General features: G+C 38.8%; 1 protein-coding gene and 1 pseudogene across 1 annotated transcript; one reads left to right on the forward strand and one right to left on the reverse strand.

Moving 5' to 3' along the window:
• The first annotated feature begins 3,575 nt into the window (after positions 1–3,575).
• Positions 3,576–15,182, forward strand: LOC142643661 (F-box/kelch-repeat protein At3g23880-like). Its single transcript, XM_075818360.1, has 3 exons — positions 3,576–4,014; positions 11,189–11,192; positions 13,836–15,182. Exons 1-3 carry the CDS (start codon positions 3,651–3,653, stop codon positions 14,626–14,628), a joined length of 1,161 nt encoding a protein of 386 aa, XP_075674475.1. The 5' UTR covers positions 3,576–3,650; the 3' UTR covers positions 14,629–15,182.
• A 3,726-nt stretch (positions 15,183–18,908) lies between these two features.
• Positions 18,909–20,974, reverse strand: LOC142644556 (lysine histidine transporter-like 8; annotated as a pseudogene).
• Between the last annotated feature and the right edge of the window lie 372 nt (positions 20,975–21,346).

Consider the following 21,346-nt stretch of genomic DNA (forward strand, 5'->3'; position numbering starts at 1 on the left):
ACAAGTATTTTTGCATCTTAGCCTGTTTATTAAATTCCCAGTACCCCTAGCTAGATTTCAGATCCACACTCTGTAAATCTCATTGTTTAAGGCTCATTGGGCCTGAGCCCACAGTTGTCTTTGGGTCCAGGTGCAGTTGTGCGCTTACACCTATAATTTCTAAACTAATAAAAATCTTAATTTAATTACAGTCCAAACTCTTCATTTAATCCTTTTATTATTATAATTTATAAGTTGATAAAAATTTTAATTTGATTACAATTCAAACTCTTCGTCTAATCCTTTTTTAAAATTTAAATTATATTACTTCCTTTAAAAAAAACATAAGATTTTTTAAAAATAAATACTATAATTTTTTTGTACATATCTTCTTCTCCTATAATTTCTAAACTAATAAAAATCTTAATTTAATTACAATCCAAACTCTTCATTTAATCCTTTTATTATTATAATTTATAAGTTGATAAAAATTTTAATTTGATTACAATCCAAACTCTTCATCTAATTCTTTTTTTTTATTTAAAAAACAAAAAACAACAACAATCTTCATCTATTCATTTTTTTAAATTTAAATTATATTACTTCTTGTAAAAAAAAAAAAAAACATAATACCCCCCCAAAAAAAAAGCTATGTTTTCAACAACAAAATCTTCCTCTTCACATGTGACTCTTCTTTTTAAATAATTATTGTTCATACTGATTTAACAAAAATGTTTTTGGATAAAGTAAAAAAAAATATTGTAAATAAGGTAATAAGTATTTGAGCTTAAAGTAAACACCTTCCCTTTCTTCTAAAAAAAAAGGTATCTATTCTATATATAATAAATGTTTGTTCTTCTAAAAAAAAAACTTTTTTTTTTTGTTATAAAAGAAAACTTTCCATTTTTCCTTTAAAAAAATGTTTTCCTTTTTCTTTCTCTTCATATGACCTTTTTGTTTTTTATTATTATTATTTATTTTAAATTTCACTTTTATGGGATTTTTGAGATAGCAACAAACAAATTGATTAAAAATCTTTATTCCAATAGGATTTAAGTTCTATATCAAATGAAACTCTACCTCTCTCTCTCTCTCTATCTCTCTCTCTCTCTCTCTCTATATATATATATATATATATATATATGTGGGTTGGGTTCAAGTTACACCTGGTATAACTCTAAGCAATATTACACCACTCAATAACTTGTTATAGAATTCATATTTTGAAAATTCCATTGTTGAATTACATATTCTATATGTTATTAATAATCATGCCAGTTTTCATGTCAATTGGATGTTATTTACTATTTGATCCAATTCTCATGTTTATGCATTATTTTAAACTACAAAAACTTGAATTTAAAAAATTGATTGATGACATGGCTATTTTTTTTTATTACCTTGAAATTTTGCAAGTATGGAGAATATATGAATATAATGTAATCTAACGGTAGATCTATTAAAATTTGCATCCAATTAAAAAATATTGAGTAGTGTAACATTGCTTAGAGTTACACCAGGTGTAATTTGAATCCAACCCTATATATATATATATCCCTTTTGAAGTGAAGTTTATTTCAATAATTGAATGCCTAAATCCCATGACAAGTATGCATTCTTTCTTCATTATCATTTTTTCATTTTGTTTAAGCTATTTTTCTTTAACTTGAAAAATATTAATAAAAACTTCTCACACATGTTTTAACCCAATTCATAATATTAAACTTTCATACCCATTTATTCTCTTTTACAATAATTGATTCAGGTTTTAGTTATATACTCACACTTTAAGAGAAATAGAGAAAACAAGCAAGTTTATTCTTTATTCTTTTTCTTTTTCTAAATTTATATCTTAATTTATAATTTGTGTTAATTTCTTAATTTTAAATCATAAATAAGTTTGATTATATTCTTTATATTGAATGTAAATTGTTGTTTATAGGTTTTTGGTTGTGTTATATTCTTCGGAAAAAAAGAAATAAAAGAGTTTATATAAATTTGGCAACAAAGCTAAATAGATAAGCCTAAGAAATGTTTATTAATAATAGTTTTATCAGCAACTTTTTATTAACATGATTAAATTTTTTTTTTTGAATAGAGAGATAATCTATTAATGTGATTTAAACTCTACTAAAACTTTTTTAGGGGATTGGTTTAAAAAAATTCAAAGTAATTTTCTAATTATTAACGTCTATGTGCTAACTTCTAACTACCAAAACCCACAATTGAAATATTAATCCATATGGGATACTACTTCCAAAGATTAATATCTTAGCTATTATATATTATACGCTAACTTTTTTTTTTCTTTCAAAAGAAGTGTTTCTCTCTCTCTCTCTCTCTCTCTCTCTCTCTCTCTCTCTCTCTCTCTTTCTCTCCTTTCAAAACAAAGAGATTATAATAAGAATTAGCTAGACAGGGATAAGACTACGCCACCTATTTTCTACAATAAATGTTAAATTCATATTATTTTTCATGCATATACACACACATGATGCGTGCAACGCATAGGACTTAAACTTTAAATTTAAACTTAACCTTGGTAGGGTGAAACTCACTCAAGGACAAAAATTAAATTCTCATGTGAGTCTCTCTCCTTCAAATTTTTAAATGTTTAATAATTTAGATTGTTCATAATTATTGAATTGAAGTTTCTACTTAAATATGATTTCAATTATTGTTTTAAATAGTTTTTAACTATTAAATACAAGAATTTTCTATTTAAATATATGTAATTAATTGAGCCTTAAAGTGCAATGTATTATTAAAAATCATTATATATATATATATATATATATATATATATATATTTTGGTACCTCTACCATCTTCTATTTAATTATATATATATATATATATATATATATATATATATATATATATATATATATATATATGCATTTTATGATTACTTAGTCTTACATAACATGCATTCATTACGTAATTTAAAAGTAAAATATTCATTTATTTTTATTATGTCTATATATTAAGAGGATTCAGAGAGTTAGTTATTATCTTTTTTATTTCAAAAATACACCTAATTTAATTGACTTATCCTTATTCCTTTTTTTTTTTTTTTTGAGAAGCTTATCTTATCCTTATTCCTAAAACATAAAAATGAAGTTAAAATTGTAAATTGATTGAAAAAGAGAACTACCTCATGTTTTATAAAACTTCCCTCTTCCTCATGTACACAACCAAAACTAACCTCATGTTCCTTTATAATAATAATAATAATAATAATAATAATAATAATAATAAACACCTACAAAAAAAATGAGCCTCATTACATGTACAAAGCGCGTGTGATGAAGTAGTATATTTTAAGTAAATTAATAAAATAATTTTTTACATATGAATTTTAATTAAGCCGTACATCGCACAAGCATAATACTAGTAAAAAAAAAAAAAAAAATCCTAAAACCTTAAACTTATCCTAATATCTTGTGTCAAAAAATATATTATTGGGCTTTTAGGTTAGGCTTAGCCTAGGACACCACAGATCAAATTCCATTCAGATTCACTTACCCTAATGTCTTCATTCTTCTCTTTCTTAATTATGTTATGTATGACTAGTTAACAACAACATAAATTCTTGTTTCCAAAAAGAGGAAACAAACAGACAGACAAAATCCTAAAACCTTAAACCTGGTCCCTTCGTGAATCTTCCTGATGTCTCAGACTACTACGACAACAAGGCGTGAGCTTCTTCCAGACGACGTCGTGGAAGACATCCTGGTTCATCTCCCAGTGAAATCCTTAACCCGCTTCAGGTGCGTTTCTAAATCATGTGACTCCATCATCACTGACCCCCCTTTCATTACCAAACACTTGAAGCTCAACCTTAACCAATCCGAATCATTGAAATCCACAAACACTCATAGTGGGTATTTGCTATATACTACAAAGGATAAGAATAGTTCATCTTCATCATCTTCTAAAAAATTTTGCACGGCTGTTTGCAACAACGACCGCACATTGACCCAGGTTTCTAGGTGTGAAATCCCCTCTTTTTTTGACAAATGCAACATAGATGGTTGCTGTTGATGAAGCAGTATCTCGTCAGTTCCTCTGGGATTCGTCCAGGTGGTTTCCGGCAGTACTCTGATGACCTTGAGGGAGTAAGAACCTATTCGAGTGGTCACCGGTGTGGTGCCTGCCACAACGCCTCCGATGGCAAAGTCAGTATGAAAGAAGGCAATAGTCGAAGTGTCAAAAATAAAATTAGTTCAAGTTGTGATGTTGTTTCTGTACCTTATTTCGGTGTTGTGAGGGCTTTATGTACCCTTGGGGATTATACCCGTTGGGGTATTAATGATTCTTCTTGTAACGTTTTTAGGGGAGTAATGGGCGTTAATGCCTTCCCGTTGGTTCGTCCAGCTGGTCCTGTAACGGTTGAGGCTTTATTGGCAGCATTTAATGACATTAACTCTTCCTCCGATGACACCGATAACTGGTAATGTTCGTCTGTAAGATCACCTCGTCTATGTCTAACTTCGTCAGTCCCATCAGATGCCCCCCGGGTTTCACAGTCGTTAGTGACGATCGTGGAAACCGAACAGTTTTTTTTTTTTTGCTCTTGGGATTCCGTGCCGCATTGAATGCGTGGTGGCGGCGTTACGTGGGTTGTGGCCACGTGGCATGATGTGGTTGGCGGAGAATTATGTCCCTTGGGTTTCCCGCCGATTTTCAATTTCACCTTCATTTGGTTTTTAAACTTCTTCTCCCTTACTTTATCTTACATTTTTTTCTACTTCTCAGTTTGTCCCTCCCAGCTTTTTCTCTCTCACCTATTTCTCCATTTTCCTCTGAGCTGGTGCGTGTTGGACTTCTTGTTTCTTCTCTTCGAGGTATGTTTCCTATTCCGTTTTTCTTCCTTCCCTCTTTTTTCTCCTTCGCAAATGTTTGATTTTTTCTTTGTTTTCTGCTTCTTTGTTTGTTTTTTTTTTTTCAGTACTTTCCTATTTACCTGTGCTTTATCTGGATGTCCATGGTCGGTAGTTTAGAAGTTAGAGAAACTTGCCCTTTGATTTCCTTTCTTTTTGCTCGTTTAGGAGGGTCTTTAGGCGTTTTTCCCAATTTGGAGGGTTTCATTTTTGCGAGTAATAGCTTAGGCATTGTTTTGGGTGATTTGTTTCCCCTGCTTCATCGGTCAGTTGATTGGTTTGAGGGTTTAGTGAGGGAACAACGGCAGATGTCTGAGGTTAGGTCTAGTGATCTAGAGACGGGGTTATTGTCTAGCGGTGATCTTATGGAGGGGGATACTGCCGCGTCGTCCTTTAGGGAAATTAAGGGTTTCCATGCCCTCGTGGAGGCGTGTGGCCTAGATTCCGAGGCTGTGGGTAGGTTTAGGGATAGGTTTCAGTTCCTGGAGCGAGTTCGGGTTCGTCGGCCTGCTGACGAGAAGAGGGCTTATCAGTTTTTCCCAGGTGAAGTGTGCTTTTATGAGGCCGCTTTCACTTGTGGATTAAGGCTTCCCGTCCACCCATTTGTAATGGAGTTTTTAGCTTATTTGGGCATTGCTCCTAGGCAGCTCATGCCCAATTCGTGGAGGATAGTAGTCAACTGTATGGAGATATGGTTGGCTGCTAATGGGGATATGATCAAGGTAAACGAGCTTGTTTATTTGTACCGTTTGAAAGAGTCGAAGGAGTATGGGTATTATGAGCTAGTACCTTGGGAGAGAAGAACCAGAATCATCAAGGGCTTACCTTCGTCCTTCAGATACTGGAAGTCTAGATTTGTGTTTGTGTCAGGGGACGACTTTGAGACCCCCTTTAACCAAGATTGGGGAGATATCCCCCGATTGCTTCGTCGGTGGGGAACCCCGACTTTAGGTGCGTCAGTATCCTTTCCTTTTCTTTTCTTGTTGAACCCGATGTTATCGTTGCTAATCTCTTCCTTTTTTCTTTTTTTTTTTTCTTTTTTGCAGTCAAAAGGAGACCAAAACTAAAAAGCAGGTACAAGGAGCGTGTCGAGGCAGCCATTGTGTATTCTCAGTCTATCGAGAACTGGGACAACTTGGTAGACCCTAGGACGCTCGCTTTTTACAACTTAGGCCCCGATCCATCTCCCTTCGTCCTTCGGAGTCTTAATATTGAAGGGAAGAAGAGTAAGTATTTGGGTTCGTCAAATCCATATTCGTATTTAATTGTTCTGTTCTTTTACAATACTTCCCTCTTTCGCAGAGATGACGACTAAATTCAATAAGGGCATGTACGAGAGGATGCGATCCAAGAAGGACGAACCTCTGTCCACCATCGGGAAGAAAGTGGTTCGGGTGAAAGGGAAAGTTTCCTCCTTCACACCGATTACTTCGGCTACTCCCGTGATTTCTGGAGCCAATACTACGAGGACGGCCTCGCCGGCTACTTCGATAGAGGAGATCCCGACCCCCGTTTCGAAGAGGCCACATACAGCGGAGAGGGGGAAGGAGGCTACTTCTTCGTCGACCATTTGGGATGACGAAAAGCTGGCGATGGACCGGGCCCGTGGCGTCGTGACCGCAAAAGACCTAAAGGTGTTCTCGGGTATGGCCACAAGCGAGTTGATGGGTCGTCATCTCCAGAAGCTCGTCCAGGTAACCTGATTGTTTTAAGCGACTACATACACGTCTGTTCTTTATGTTGGTTTGTTTTGAGCTAAATGTTGTCGTGTATAAACTAACATGCATTTTTTTTTTTTTTAGGTGCTGGGGGAGACTGTTCACCTTTCGTCTGAGTATCTTGCTCAGGAGGCTAAGGTTGAGTCCTCGCTTTCCCGGACCAAGGTCTTGGAGATGGAGAATTCAAAGTTGAAGAGGGAGCTAATTGCTTCGATGGAGGATGTCCAACAAGTCAGGGAGGAAGCCAAGAAGCTGAGTGACGAGCTGAAGGTAGAGCAGCAGCTTGTGCTTGAAAAGGATGGGGAGCTGGCAGCTGCGAAGGAAAAGATCAAGGTCGTCGCCTCCAGAGCTATTGAAGGTTTCCAGCAGACATAGGAGTACAACTCTGTGCTCTTCAGCTGGTACTTCAAAGGGTTCGAGCTTTTAAGGAGGTACTGCCTCAAGCATCCTTCTGGGATTGACCTGCAGACGTTGGACATGGAGGAAGTAGACAGGGAAATCTCGGCTGACGAGGCTGCACAAGCCGCGACTGCTGACGGTCCTGGAGATCTTCCTGCTGTTGACGTTCCAGTTGTCAAAGCTCCTGCTCCTGAAGTCCCAGCTGAGAACGATGTTGACCCGGACATCTAAACCTGTTCTTGACCAGCCAAAATTATCTTCTTTTTTTTTTTTTTTTTTGTGCCCATATGTTGTAAGGCGTAATTTCCAGAACATTTTAAAATTTTCTATGTGTATTTTTAGCCCAGAGTTTATGGGCTTCTTTCCTTTCCTTGTACAAACAATTGCCTTTGGTTTTTAGGCTTCTATAATATCGTATCTATTTTTGCATGTTCTCCTATATGTAAAATTTTTTTTGTATCCGTCAGTAATGTACGTTCATTTGGTGGGAACGTTATTACTTAAGCCTTCTTCTGTACTTAGGCGTTCTTTTTGTTTTGTTTTTTTTTTTTTTTTTTGCTTTTTGCCTTCGTCAGTAACGTACATCCGTCTAGGCGGAATCTTATTACTTAGGCAAAAAATTTGGTTTATGTCTTCGTCAGTAATGTACATCCGTCTATGCGGAATCTTATTACTTAGACAAAATTTTTTGCTTTTTGCCTTCGTCAGTAACGTACATCCGTCTAGGCGGAATCTTATTACTTAGGCAAAAATTTGGTTTATGTCTTCGTCAGTAATGTACATCCGTCTATGCGGAATCTTATTACTTAGACAAAATTTTTTGCTTTTTGCCTTCGTCAGTAACGTACATCCGTCTAGGCGGAATCTTATTACTTAGGCAAAAATTTGGTTTATGTCTTCGTCAGTAATGTACATCCGTCTATGCGGAATCTTATTACTTAGACAAAATTTTTAGCTTTTTTGCCTTCGTCAGTAACGTACATCCGTCTAGGCGGAATCTTATTACTTAGGCAAAAATTTTTAGAGTTTTTTTTTTTTTTTTTTTTTTTTTTTTTTTTTTTTTGTAGCGAGTCTCCGGGACTTCCCATTGATGGTACCTGTATGAACACATTATTTGAACCATTATTTCATTTAATTTTGAGGAATCGGTACACTCTTGATTTACATCTGTTGGTAGTACTTCTTCAAATGTTCTATGTTCTAGGGTCGCGGGAGTTTTTGTTCTTCTAGGGTCTCCAGGTGATAGCTACCTTGTGGGGAGTAGTGCACGACCCTATAAGGTCCTTCCCACGTGGGACCGAGCTTCCCGTGGGCGGAGTTTTTAGTTGCAGTAGTCACCTTGCGTAGGACGAGGTCGCCAATTCCTAGTCTTCTGAGCTTTACCCTCTTGTTATAGTATTCATTCATCTTCTGTTGGTACTTCTTCGTCATGTCCGAGGCCTTATCCCTAACTTCGTCTAAGCAATCCAGATTGATTCAAAGTTGGTCGTCGTTGTCTTCCTCATGGAACACTCCTCGCCTGATGCTGGCCATACCTACCTCGACGGGAATTACAGCTTCGGTGCCATAAGTGAGCCTGAAAGGTGTCTCTCCCGTTGGGGTTCTTGCCGTCGTTCTGTAAGCCCACAAGACATTGGGCAATTCTTCCGGCCATGCGCCCTTAGCTTCGTCTAGCCGGGCTTTGATGATCCTGAGCAGGGTTCGATTAGTTACTTCCGTTTGTCCGTTTGACTGCGGGTGTCCAGGTGATGAGAATTTATTCTTGATGCCTAGCCCCGAGCAGAAGTCCCTGAATCCCTGGCTGTCGAACTGTCGGCCATTATCTGAAATAATTGTTCTTGGAATCCTGAACCTGCAGACTATATTTCTCCATACGAAGCTACGGATTCTTGCTTCTGTGATCGTTGACATTGCTTCTGCTTTGACCCATTTAGTGAAGTAATCGATAGCAACGAGCAAGAACCTTACCTGTCCTCTTCCTTGGGGTAATGGGCCGATGATATCAATCCCCCATTGTGCGAACGGCCACGGGGAGGTAATCGTCGTCATCTTTTCTGCTGGCAACCTCTGGACATTCCCGAACCTCTGGCACTTGTCGCACCTCTTGACGAGCTCCGTGGCGTCTGCCTGCATGGTTGGCCAGAAGTATCCTGTGCGAACAACTTTGCTTACCAGGGATCTAGGCCCGGCGTGGTCTCCACAAATCCCTTCGTGGATTTCGTGAACGACATACTTGGCTTCTTCCTCGTCGAGGCACTTCAGATAAGGCAGGGAGAACCCTCTTTTGTACAAGGTATCGTTCAAAATTGTAAACCTAGCCGCTCTTGCCTTAATCTTCTTAGCTTCCGCTAAGTCACGAGGGAGATGCCCGTCTTGGAGATATGAGACGATCGGTTCCATCCAGCCACCTATGCTCTGGACGGAGAATACTGGGACTTCCTCGATGCTGGGGTGTTTCTGAATCTCCATTAGAATTTCACTGTTCGTTAGTTCTTCGTCGGACGAGGCCATTTTGGCGACCTCGTCTGCTGCCGCATTCTGGCTTCTCGGGATCCGAACAAAATCCAACTTATCGAACCCACGAGTTAAATATTTAATCAGCTTGAGGTACTTCTGCATCCTCTCTTCCTTCGCCTCATATTCTTCTCGGATCTGCCCTATCGCCAGCTTCGAGTCACTCTGAATAAGCAGGTTCTTAATCCCGAGGGCTTTGCCAAGTCTCAGTCCCGTCAGTATGCCTTCGTACTCAGCCTCGTTGTTGGTTGCCGGGAATTTTAATTTGACTCCGTATTGGAGTTTTTCTCCATCGGGGGTGTTTATAATAACCCCTACTCCTCCCCTTTTTTGGGTTGACGATCCGTCAGTCTGGATCGTCCACCGTTCCACCTCTTTTTTGTCGTCGTCATTTTCTAGTAGGGTGAATTCGGCTATGAAGTCTGCCAGAGCTTGCGCCTTGATTGCTGTTCTGGGATGGTACTCGATGTCGAACTGGCTGAGTTCAATTGCCCATTGAACCATTCTCCCTGCTGCTTCAGGCTTGTTCATGGATTTTCGGATAGGTTGGTCTGTCATTACAAGGATAGGATGTGCTTCGAAGTACGGTCGTAACTTTCGTGAAGCCACTATTAGGGCGAAAACGATCTTCTCGATCCTGGAATATCTGGCCTCTGCCCCTTAGAAGGCTTGACTGACATAGTAAACTGGGAGCTGCTTCTTATCTTCCTCTCTAATCAAGGCTGCACTGACGGCCATGGCTGATGCTGCTAGGTATAAATAAAGGCTTTCCCCTGCTTTTGAGGGACTTAAGATGGGCGGGCTACCGAGGTAACGCTTGAGCTCTTGAAAGGCTGCCTCACATTCATTGGTCCAGGCGAAAGCTTGCTTCAATGTTTTGAAAAATGGGAGACATTTGTTCGTTGCTTTAGAGACGAACCTATTGAGTGCAGCTATCCTTCCTGTGAGCTTTTGGACTTCCTTGACGGTCTTGGGTGATGCCATGTTGAGTATTGCTCGCACCTTCTCTGGATTTGCTTCTATCCCTCTTTGGGATACCATAAACCCTAAGAACTTTCCTGAAGCTACCCCAAACACACACTTACTAGGATTAAGCTTTATCTGGTATTTTCGGAGGGTGTTAAATGTCTCTCCCAGGTCGTCCAGGTGAGTCAACTCTTCTTTGCTCTTGACAAGCATATCGTCCACATATACCTCCATGTTTCTCCCAATTTGCTTGCTGAACATCTTATTTACCAGTCTTTGGTACGTTGCTCCTGCGTTCTTCAGCCCAAAGGGCATTACCTTATAGCAGTAAAGTCCTTGGCTTGTGATGAAAGCAGATTTTTCCTGATCTTCCTCAGCCATCTTTATCTAGTTGTAACCTGAAAATGCATCCATGAATGTTAGCAATTTATGTCCAGTCGTAGAGTCTACCAACTGATCTATCCTCGGCAGGGGAAAACTATCCTTCGGGCAGGCCTTGTTTAGGTCCGTGAAGTCCACACACATTCGCCACTTTCCATTTGCTTTCTTCACTAGCACGACGTTGGCCAGCCATTCGGGATAGTAAACTTCTTGGATGAAGTCTGCCTGCAACAATCTGTTAACTTCTTCCGTGATTGCTTGGTTTCGTTCGGGGGCAAAGATCCGTCGTTTCTGCTGAACGAGTTTTTTCTCAGGATCTGTCTTCAACTCGTGCTGGATTACCTAGCATGGTATACCCGGCATATCTTCATGACTCCATGCAAATACGTCCAAATTTCCTTTAAGGAAACGGACGAGTTCATTCCTCATCTCGGTGCTTATGGTTGTACCTATCCTCGTCACTTTTGAGTTTTCCCCTTCCACGAGTTCCACCGTTTCCAGGGCTACCAAGTTGTCTTCTTTTTCTTCCTCGATCGTCCATGTATGGTTTTCTCCTGCAGCCAACATGGCCTGGTTGCATTCTTTGGCTAAAACTTGGTCTCCTTTTACCTCACCGACTCCATCTTCGGTTGGGAATTTTATCTTCAGGCAGTAGGTGGACGTTGCTGCGTTCCATCGGTTGAGCGTGGGTCTCCCAATGATCACATTGTATGAAGAGGGGCAATCTACCACTAAGAAGTCCAGATGACGGGTCTGCTGCTTCGGGTAGGCGCCTATTGTGACTTTTAGTGTCACAATGCCCTTGGGATATACCCTATCACCGCTAAAGCTGACGAGGGGGGATTCAAACGGGCGCAATTTACCAGGACCTAGTTTCAACTGTTGGAAGGCCGATAGGTACATGATGTCTACAGAGCTACCGTTGTCGACGAGGATCCTTTTAGTGTTGAACCCTTCAATAGTGAGTGCTATCACCAGAGGGTCGTTATGGGGCTGCCTGACTCCCCTGGCGTCCTCTTCGTTGAAGAATATATCCTGGTTCGTCTGTCTTTGTTTCAATGGGGGTTCCATATGGACACTGTTTACTTGTCTCTGGTATGCTTTCTTGAGGGACTTGTATGATCCCCCAATGAAAGGTCCTCCTGCTATCGTGCTTATCTCCCCGATCACCTCTTGTGGTTGAGATTGGCGACTCTCGTTTTTGGACGAGGGCTCTTGTTGGCTCGCGTCGCCCTTCCTGAACTTACTGGAGTCCCCCTTCTTTACGTACTTCTGAAGTTTTCCTTTCTGTATTAATTCTTCTATTTATCCCTTCAGATCTCGGCAATCTTCTGTGTAATGGCCGTGGTCCTTGTGGAATCGGCAGTATTTGCTTTTGTCTCGCACACTTGGTGACGAGTGCAAGGGCCTCGACCACTTTAGGTGGTGTTGATCCTGGATCTGTGTCAAAATTTTGTCAACAGGCATAATTAGAGGCGTGAATTTTACCGGTCGTGGAGCTTTCTCGCCTTTTCGTCTGTCGATGTCACCTCCCCGGCGGCTCGGACGCTCCCTCTTTTGTCCCCTGCGTTCGTCTTCCTTCTTTCCTTCCGTCTTTAGCTTCCCCTCGTCTACGATGGCCGCTAGTGCGTCCTCAGCATTCATGTACTTTTGGGCTTTCAATAACATTTCTGCCATCGTTCGGGGCAGATTCTTTGCTAACGAGACGACGAATTCTCTGGACTTAAGCCCTGCTTTAAATGTCGTCAGCTAGACCTTATCATCTGCATCGTCCACCTCTAGGGTCTCCCGAGTGAAGCGTTTTACGTACGATCGCAAGGTCTCCCTCTCTCCTTGCTTAATAGTGAGTAGGTGATCCGCTGGTCTCTTGGGGCGTTGGCCCCCGACGAAATGGCGTAGGAAAGCACTACTTAACTGCTCAAAGTTGTCGATGGATGAAGTGGGCAACCTTGTGAACCACTCCCGTCCAGCTCCCTTCAGCGTAGTGGGGAAGGAACGACACATGATCTCATCAGGGGGCTGCTGAAGGCCTAGGGTCGTTTTGAAGGTGTTGAGGTGATCTTGGGGATCCTTACGCCCGTCAAAAGGCTCGAGCTGAGGCAACCGAAATTTTGCCGGCACCGGTCGTTCTAGGACTACCATGGTAAAAGAGGAGTCCGTTGCTCTGACCATTTTATCCAGGCTTCGATCGGTTTTTTCTTTGATGGCATTTCTTAATTCGTCCATCTCCTTTCTCATCTCTTGGAGGATGTCGGAATGCTGTTCCTCTGGGGTTACTGTTCTTCGTCGGTCACTCCTTCCATGGCTATCTCTTTCGTCCTCCTGGACAGCTCTTGACCGGTTCTCTTCTTGCTGTAACCTCTGTCTCATCTCTTGGTTCTGTCTAGTAAGTTCTTCGGCGGTGGCTGCGAGATTTCGGACTTGCTGTGCTAAGGCCGCCGAGTCCTGGTTGGATTCCATCTGGAGCTGGTAGGGACCACGTTCTGGTTGTATGAGAAAAATGTTCCCCACAGACGGCGCCAAACTGATGAAGCAGTATCTCGTCAGTTCCTCTGGGATTCGTCCAGGTGGTTTCCGGCAGTACTCTGATGACCTTGAGGGAGTAAGAACCTATTCGAGTGGTCACCGGTGTGGTGCCTGCCACAACGCCTCCGATGACAAAGTCAGTATGAAAGAAGGCAATAGTCGAAGTGTCAAAAATAAAATTAGTTCAAGTTGTGATGTTGTTTCTGTACCTTGTTTCGGTGTTGTGAGGGCTTTATGTACCCTTGAGGATTATACCCGTTGGGGTATTAATGATTCTTCTTGTAACGTTTTTAGGGGAGTAATGGGCGTTAATGCCTTCCCGTTGGTTCGTCCAGCTGGTCCTGTAACGGTTGAGGCTTTATTGGCAGCATTTAATGATATTAACTCTTCCTCCGATGATGCCGATAACTGGTCATGTTCGTCTGTAAGATCACCTCATCTATGTCTAACTTTGTCAGTCCCATCAGCTGTAATGGCTTGTTCTGCATGGTTGACTATGCTCTTTGTCACATTATATATCTGTGGAACCCAAGCATTAGGATGTTTAAGAAGCTTCTAGCTACTCCGTCTACTGACGAGGACATGTGGTCCGTTATTGGACTTGCTTATAATTCTAAAAATAATGACTTCAAGATTCTTAGACTTGTGTCTTTTTGGGGACAAGAAGCCGAAGCCGAAGCCGAGATTTACAGCTTGAGTACAGATTCGTGGAGAAAGGTTGTAATAACGATGGAGTCCTTAAGAGGGTATGAACCCGACTTTGGAATTATTTATATTTATCCAGCATGTATATTTTTTAATGGAGCTTTGCACTCTGTAGCAGCCAGTATTTACGACGTTTTCATTCTGTCCTTCAACGTCAATGATGAGAGCTTCCGTGAGATAATGTTGCCTCCTAATTTTAATTTATCGTTTGGTACGCCTGGAATTTTCACTGAACTTGCATTGTTCAAGGGATCCCTGGCTGTTTTCATTTACGGAGATAATCAGGGTGTCTTATGCCACTTATGGGTTATGGAGGAGTATGGTGTGGCCGAATCTTGGACTAGAAAATATATGGTAGAAATGGATTGGTTTTGGGATGGTCATTTCTTTGGCTTTGCTGATAATGGTGAACTTTTGATTAAGAATGCCTTTGGGCTGGTTTCAATTGACCTTGAGAGTCAAAATCAGAACATTCTTGCAATTGAAGGTGCTGATTGGGTGGGTTCCACAACTAATTCGATGGAGAGCTTGATTTTACTCAATGGTGGTAAGTAAATGTGAAAATTCACTTTAGCTATTATATATCACTTTCAGTTTTGCCACCATCATTGTGAAAATTAACTTTAGCTAGTATTGTTTAATTTGTATATAACTTTAGCTAGTACTTTTGATGCTGAAACTAAGGTTGTAATTGTTTCCATCCTTGAGTTTAAGTAATTTTTCAATATGAATGGGTGAAGTTAGCTAAATTACATTTGAGGAATGATCAAATGGGGATTTTAGATGGCTAAGCCATTCTGTTCTACTGTGCTTTTGCCATTGACCATACCAAAAACCCTTTAGTCTAATTGGCCCGCTTAGCAATATTTAGTTCCATGGCTATATGTGATAGGTTATAGTGGTTACTTGTTCTCAAGTCCAACAACTAACAGTAGCTGAAATTTTGCTTCCTTTCAGAAGTTTAAAACAATAAAATCCTAGTTGACCATAATTTAGCAGTGCCAAAATCCAAAATTCCATTAATATTACTAGTAGGTGTTGATGTAACAATGAAGTAGGACAGATTTGAAGTACCTACGATATGCATGTGTTGGACTTTAATAGGAAAAGTGGCCTCTGAAATTTTGCTTCCTTTCAGAAGTTTAAAACAATAAAATCCCTGATAATGATCTTAATCACATTATATATTTGTGGAACCCAAGTATTAGAATGTTTAAGAAGCTTCTAGCTACTGACAAGGACACCACCTCCGTTATTGGACTTGCTTATAATTCTCAAAACAATGACTTCAAGATTCTTAGACTTGTGTGTTTTTATGTGGGACAAGAGGCTGAAGCCGAGATTTACAGCTTGAGTACAGATTCGTGGAGAAAGGTTGTAATATCGATGGAGTCCTTAAGAGGATATGAACCCACCTTTGGAACTATTGTACAGATTCATCCACCCTGTATATTTTTGAATGGAGCTTTGCACACAGTAGCATTCACTATTCGCCACCGTTTCATTCTGTCCTTTGACGTCAATGATGAGAGCTTCCGTGAGATAATGTTGCCTCCTAATCACTTGGATGGAGTGCCTGTAAATTTCGACCAACTTGCAGTGTTCAAGGGATCCCTGGCTGTTTTCGTTTTCGTTTTCGTTCATGGTCGTCGGGGTATCTTATGCCACATATGGGTTATGGAGGAGTATGGTGTGGCTGAATCTTGGACTACTAGAAAATATATGGTACCAATGATTTGGGTTTGGGAAGGTTATTTCTTTGGCTGCACTGATAACGGTGAACTTCTAATTAAGAATGCCACTGGGCCAGTTTCAATTGACCCTGAGAGTCCAAATCAGAACATTCTTGCAATTGAAGATGCTGATTGGATGGGTTTCACAGCTAATTCAATGGAGAGCCTGATTTTACTTGATGGGGGAAAGTAAATGTGAGACTTAACTTCAGCTATTATATCACCTGCAGAGCTGAGAGCTTCAGTTTTTCCATCATCATTGTGAAAATTAACTTTGTCTATTATAGTTTTATATGTATTTAAGTCTATGGAAACTCAAAGCTTTTGATGCTGAAACTAAGGTTGTTATTGTTTCCATCCTTGCTTTCAAGAAATATGTCAATATGAATGGGTGAAGTTAGCTGAGTTACATTTGAGGATTGATAGTTCAAAGTGCTCAATTGAAGTGAATCTTATTAGTTTTGTTTTTCTCTTTTCAATGTGCATTTCTTATAAGCAAATTACAGCTTGAGAATGCTATGCTTAGGGTCTTTGGCCCTGTTCTAATATTCCTAGGCGATTTCAACCCTGGTGTTAAAACTATCACTTATGCTTATTTTTCGTTGTTTCTTTTCTTTTCCTTATATTTTTTAGCAACCAAACAGTGACTCTGATTAATTAGGATTGTGGAGACAAAATTCAATAATGATTAGCTTTTTTTGTTTCCTTGATTTCGTTCTGTATTGGCTTTGTTTAGAGTCTCATTTTGTTTGGTTCTTTTTTCCCTTTTAAGCCTCTGGCTGGTTGCTAGAAAATGGAAGGAAAATTATTGTTAAGTCAGTGTTAATATTAGTTTTTGCCCTACCATTTTTCAAATTAACATCAGTAGTGGCTAGAGAGAATGCAATGGTTTCAAATAGTAATAGTTTTGCTGTGTTTTTGTACTCTATAATGTATATAGGAAGGAGGATTATTTAGCTGTTTGTGCCTGTGTTTGGTGAAAGTAATTGTGGGTGGCAATGCATATTTAGGTTTGGGGAAATTTTCATTGAGTGCCATCTACTTATTTTTATACAGATTTGGTTATTATTGCCAGGAATATCCAGAAATTTTTTGTATGTTATAAGTGTTATCAATGTTGCAAGTAGCAACAAGATGCTTTAAGAGTAATCCATCGTAGTATAGTACTTAGCAACTCCGAAATGTGCTCAAATGAGGATTTCAGATAGCTTAAGTAATTCTGTTCTATTGTGCTTTTGCCATGACTATACCGAAACCCTTTAGTCTAATTCGCTCACTCAGCAATAATTAATTCCATGGCTATTTGTGATAGAATATAGCGGTCAATTGTTCTCAAGTCCAACAACTAGCAATAGCTGAAATTTTGCTTCCTTTAAGTTCAAAACAATGGAATCCTGATTAACCATAATTAACAGTGTCAAAAACCAAAAATTGCATTAATTTCTCTCGTAGGTGTTGATGTAAGAATGAAGTAGGACAGATTTGAAGTACCTCCCGTATGAATGTGTTGGACTCTATTATTATTATCAGCAGCCGGCAGCCGCCGCCACAGCAGTTGGCAGCATTGGCACCCGCAGCAAGGAACTGTGGGGTAGCAGTATATCATTTGATAAGTATAAGAACTATTTTAGTGCAACAAGACTACATTATGTACAAAAGACACATAAGCATAAAGAAATACAGAACGTTATTAGTAATATGAACTCCGTAATGAGAAGCTGTTAGTGAAACACCATGCCAGAGATTAATCAAATAAAGAACTAGTAAACATAGCTAACAATTGGGGTTCTGACAATTACAATTCCACCAAAATCAACATGTCATAGGCTTGAGTTTGGTAATCAACCTCTCCCAAAATAATTGGGGATAAGACCGCTTGCTAATCATTTCTCTCAATTCTTGTAAAAGTGGGAGTTTTGTATAGTAGGTATGACCTTTTTTTTTTTTTTTTTTTTGTGGATAAGTGTAGCAGGTATGACCTTATAAAGGTTTTGAAGGGGTGAGAAGGGAAGTTATTTGGGAGACAGAGAAGAAGAGATATTTCTTCTCGTAACCTAAGCCCTAAGGTTTTGGCTTTTGTTCCATTTTTTCAATTACTGAGATGATTTGGATCTACTTATGTGTTAGTTTACTGATTGAAAAAGTGTAAAACTGGTATAGGTATGCATTTTCTTCATGTCTTTGAATTTACTACATTTTTTCGGAAGTTGAATATAATAACTTTAAAATCTTCACTGATTTTTGGAGGATCTTGTGACAGACTCACAACTTTTTTTCACAATTTGTTGAGTTAGTAGATTGTGATCAGTGTAACATCACTTTCATTGGAACCACCACTGACATCACTATCACTGTTATATACCAATCACAACCTTGCACCTCAACAGTTGTGAAAAATATTATGAAATTTGTTGTGTCATTAGACTAATTGTGTGACAAAATGATTAGGTAATAGTTTGAATGTGGCCACCACACAAGGACAGGAATGGAGGTGATCTGATAGTTAAGAAGATTTCGAGTAATTCATTATCAATTAATGGATGAACCTTTGAATTTATTTGACTCAGTTGCTGACATTGAAGCAACATAGGCAAAATCCCTATCAATGTTTTCAGGTTGTAATTAAATGATTGTTGGTGTTAAATGCTAAATAAATGTATCTTATTTGCAGGAAGATATATCTTCCAGCTTGTAGGAGAGAGACCCTTGTTGAAAATTATTTGGCTTGATTCCATAGTTCTGTCTTTGCATATGGACAGGTATTGTTTAGATTGCTTTTGTTTCTTTTCTATTTTGTTAGACAGGAAGCGAAAATACTTAAACCATTTGGGGTCTGGCCAATACCTTGTTGGAAAACAAAATTATCCAATGATAAAGGCTTAATCCCTTGTGTTTTTGGGAGACTCTCTGCCCGTATAAATGAATCTCTTATTTATTGAGCTTATTGAAGCTTATATCATAGTATTGAACTATAGTCCTAATTTTTTTATTTGTATCATATTATTGAACTATCCAATATCACAATCAAATATATTACAATAATTATCAAAATTTAGGAGTTAGATTAACTTACTCCTTACTATCCAACCTATAATATTTCAATTAGTGTGGCTTGAAAAATCTCACCTCAATACTAGTGACAATTACAACATACACTCCTGGCACAATCAAAATCCCACTTAGAGCCATTCCAAACAACCCTAGTGTCCAATTAAACTACCACATTGGGCTATATGCCTCTGGTTTCTTAATCTTAATCCACATAAAACTTGGAAGAGCTAAAGTTAGAGGTAATGAGAAGCCTCCACTAATACCTTGAACTTGGCTTCCATAACATGAGATGGCGATGGCTGAAAAGAAGCAGAAGAACCCAACAATGACTCGGGAAATTGCTCGAAACCACCAAGGACATGGCCGCTTCATCCTGCTTGTGTATATAGACTCTATGCCATCAAATATTGGCCTGCCATAGAGTTGGCAGGAGCTTACAACACTTTGTATGAGCAATATGCTTGTTAATCCTACAACAAGTTCTGAAGTTTCATGCCGGTGGAACTTGAACAGGGCTATTTACATGCCCCCTTGTTTTGGTATCTGTCACCGTGATAGAAAAATTTAATTCTTGAGTAAATATACTTAAGAAAATTAATCAAAGAGAAGGGAAAAACTGGGATTCAAAGAAAGATTGTTAGTATAAATTGCTAGATATAAATTTAACACATAATGATTTGAGTTTGAAGATTTTTCTCAAATAAAACACTTGTGATATTATGAATTTGAAATAATATCTTACTTTTAATCATTTCAAATCCACAAATCAATAAAACTTAATTTTATCCATAAATTTCATCAATAGAAAAAAAAAAAATTGTTATTTCATCTTAACTTGAAGTTATTTAACTAAAAATTGAAATCTATATCTTTCTCTTTAAATAACCATTGATGAACTGTTAAGGAGTAGAACAATATGAGAATTTTGATTTTGTAAAACAATTATAGGGATATATGAAACAGAGAAAATAAATAGTACCATATTTCCGTAAGCCCAATAGCCTCCGATTGCAAGGAGAAATAAGCACATTGCAATTAGAAGATATGCAGATTTGACACCCTTCCACATTGGCACTTGTGATGGATTCTTTTCACTTGAAGGCATGGAAGCCTGCAAAAATACCAATTAAAAAAAAAAAAGTCCATTTTCCCACAGATATACATTTAAGCCCAATAATCTCTCTCTCTCTCTCTCTCTGCGTCTTGTAAGTCGACTCATCAATTTAAAAGACTTTTGTGAAGTAAAATTTATAGTATCCGTAGCGTCATAATACCTGTATCTCTAGTATAATATTGTGACCTCTAGAGGCCAAAGCAATGAACCCAAACGCATTAACAGCACCCAAAATCCTAGAAGGGCTTGATATCTACTGTAAGTGGTTCTGTACTTCTGTCCCTGCTCAAGATATCTACTGCCATTGAATAAACCATAGAAGTACCTTTAAATTACTAATGAGATATAAAAAATAGTTACAAATCTCATTAGTATTTTGTGAGTTTGGCAAAGTCTTTTCGGCTTATACACTATACAGCATGGAATGCTTACCACAAGTAGCTCGGCAAAGATGAAAGTATCTACTGTAACTTCCAGTTTTAGCTGATTCATGGAGTTGTACTAGCAAATAGATGGTGTAAAGTTGCCACATGAATAGTAGAGTCAAGCATATGATACCCCATGTCCTGTACCACCAAATACAAAACAATAAGCCAGACAACTTTTTCTTTTACTCCACAATTATTGAGTTGGTAAGTTATCAATAGTAGGCAATAAAATGGTGACCCGGCAAATATGAAAATCAATAACAATTTATCACCCAAGCAAGTTTAAAAAAGGTCGTGTCACTAGCATTACACCATAATTATGTAAAACACTTCTTCAGAAAGTTTGTTTTGAAAAGGTTTGGATTTAGATGGTTCTTGTGATCCCTTGATCAAGTATGCTATACCAAACTTAGGCACCAAATATTTGCTTACCACCCAAGGTCTGTGAAGCCAACAGGCAGCATAAGGGATTGAATTCCAATTCCAGAACATAGAGTATGGAAAGCAGCATAGTAAGCTTTTCCATTTCTTGACTCAGTAATTGGAAGCCAAGCATCTTGGGGGTTTAGCTCCATAAAGTGCACAGCCCTGCGGTTTACTCTCTTTTGGTTTCCTGAGTTTTTCAAGTTGGGATCTCGTTTGTGTTCACAGTTTCTATATCGTCTGAGCCGGAAAATGACAATGGAGAAGAAGAGTAGTAGTCCTGTGAGGGACGAGTAGTATCCCTTGGTGGCACTGGTGCAATGGTGACCCTTCTTGGTATTCTAGGACTGGAAAACACCTTCTCTCCTCGACCCCACTCATTTTTCCTTTCAAAGTTTCACTTCACTACTCTAATTAGACCTCTATTTTCTTTGTGGTTCTTCCCCTCCCACACGCTTAAAATTGGCTAAATTTTATATAACATGTATATACATAATGTTAATAGACTAATAGTAATAGTTAAT

The sequence above is a fragment of the Castanea sativa genome, chromosome 7 (genome assembly GCF_040712315.1).
Source record: "Castanea sativa cultivar Marrone di Chiusa Pesio chromosome 7, ASM4071231v1".
NCBI classification, from domain to species: Eukaryota; Viridiplantae; Streptophyta; class Magnoliopsida; order Fagales; family Fagaceae; genus Castanea; species Castanea sativa.

Bases quoted from the DNA above. Each gene is read 5' to 3' on its own strand.
- LOC142643661 (XM_075818360.1), top strand. From the start codon at position 3,651: ATGTCTCAGACTACTACGACAACAAGGCGTGAGCTTCTTCCAGACGAC.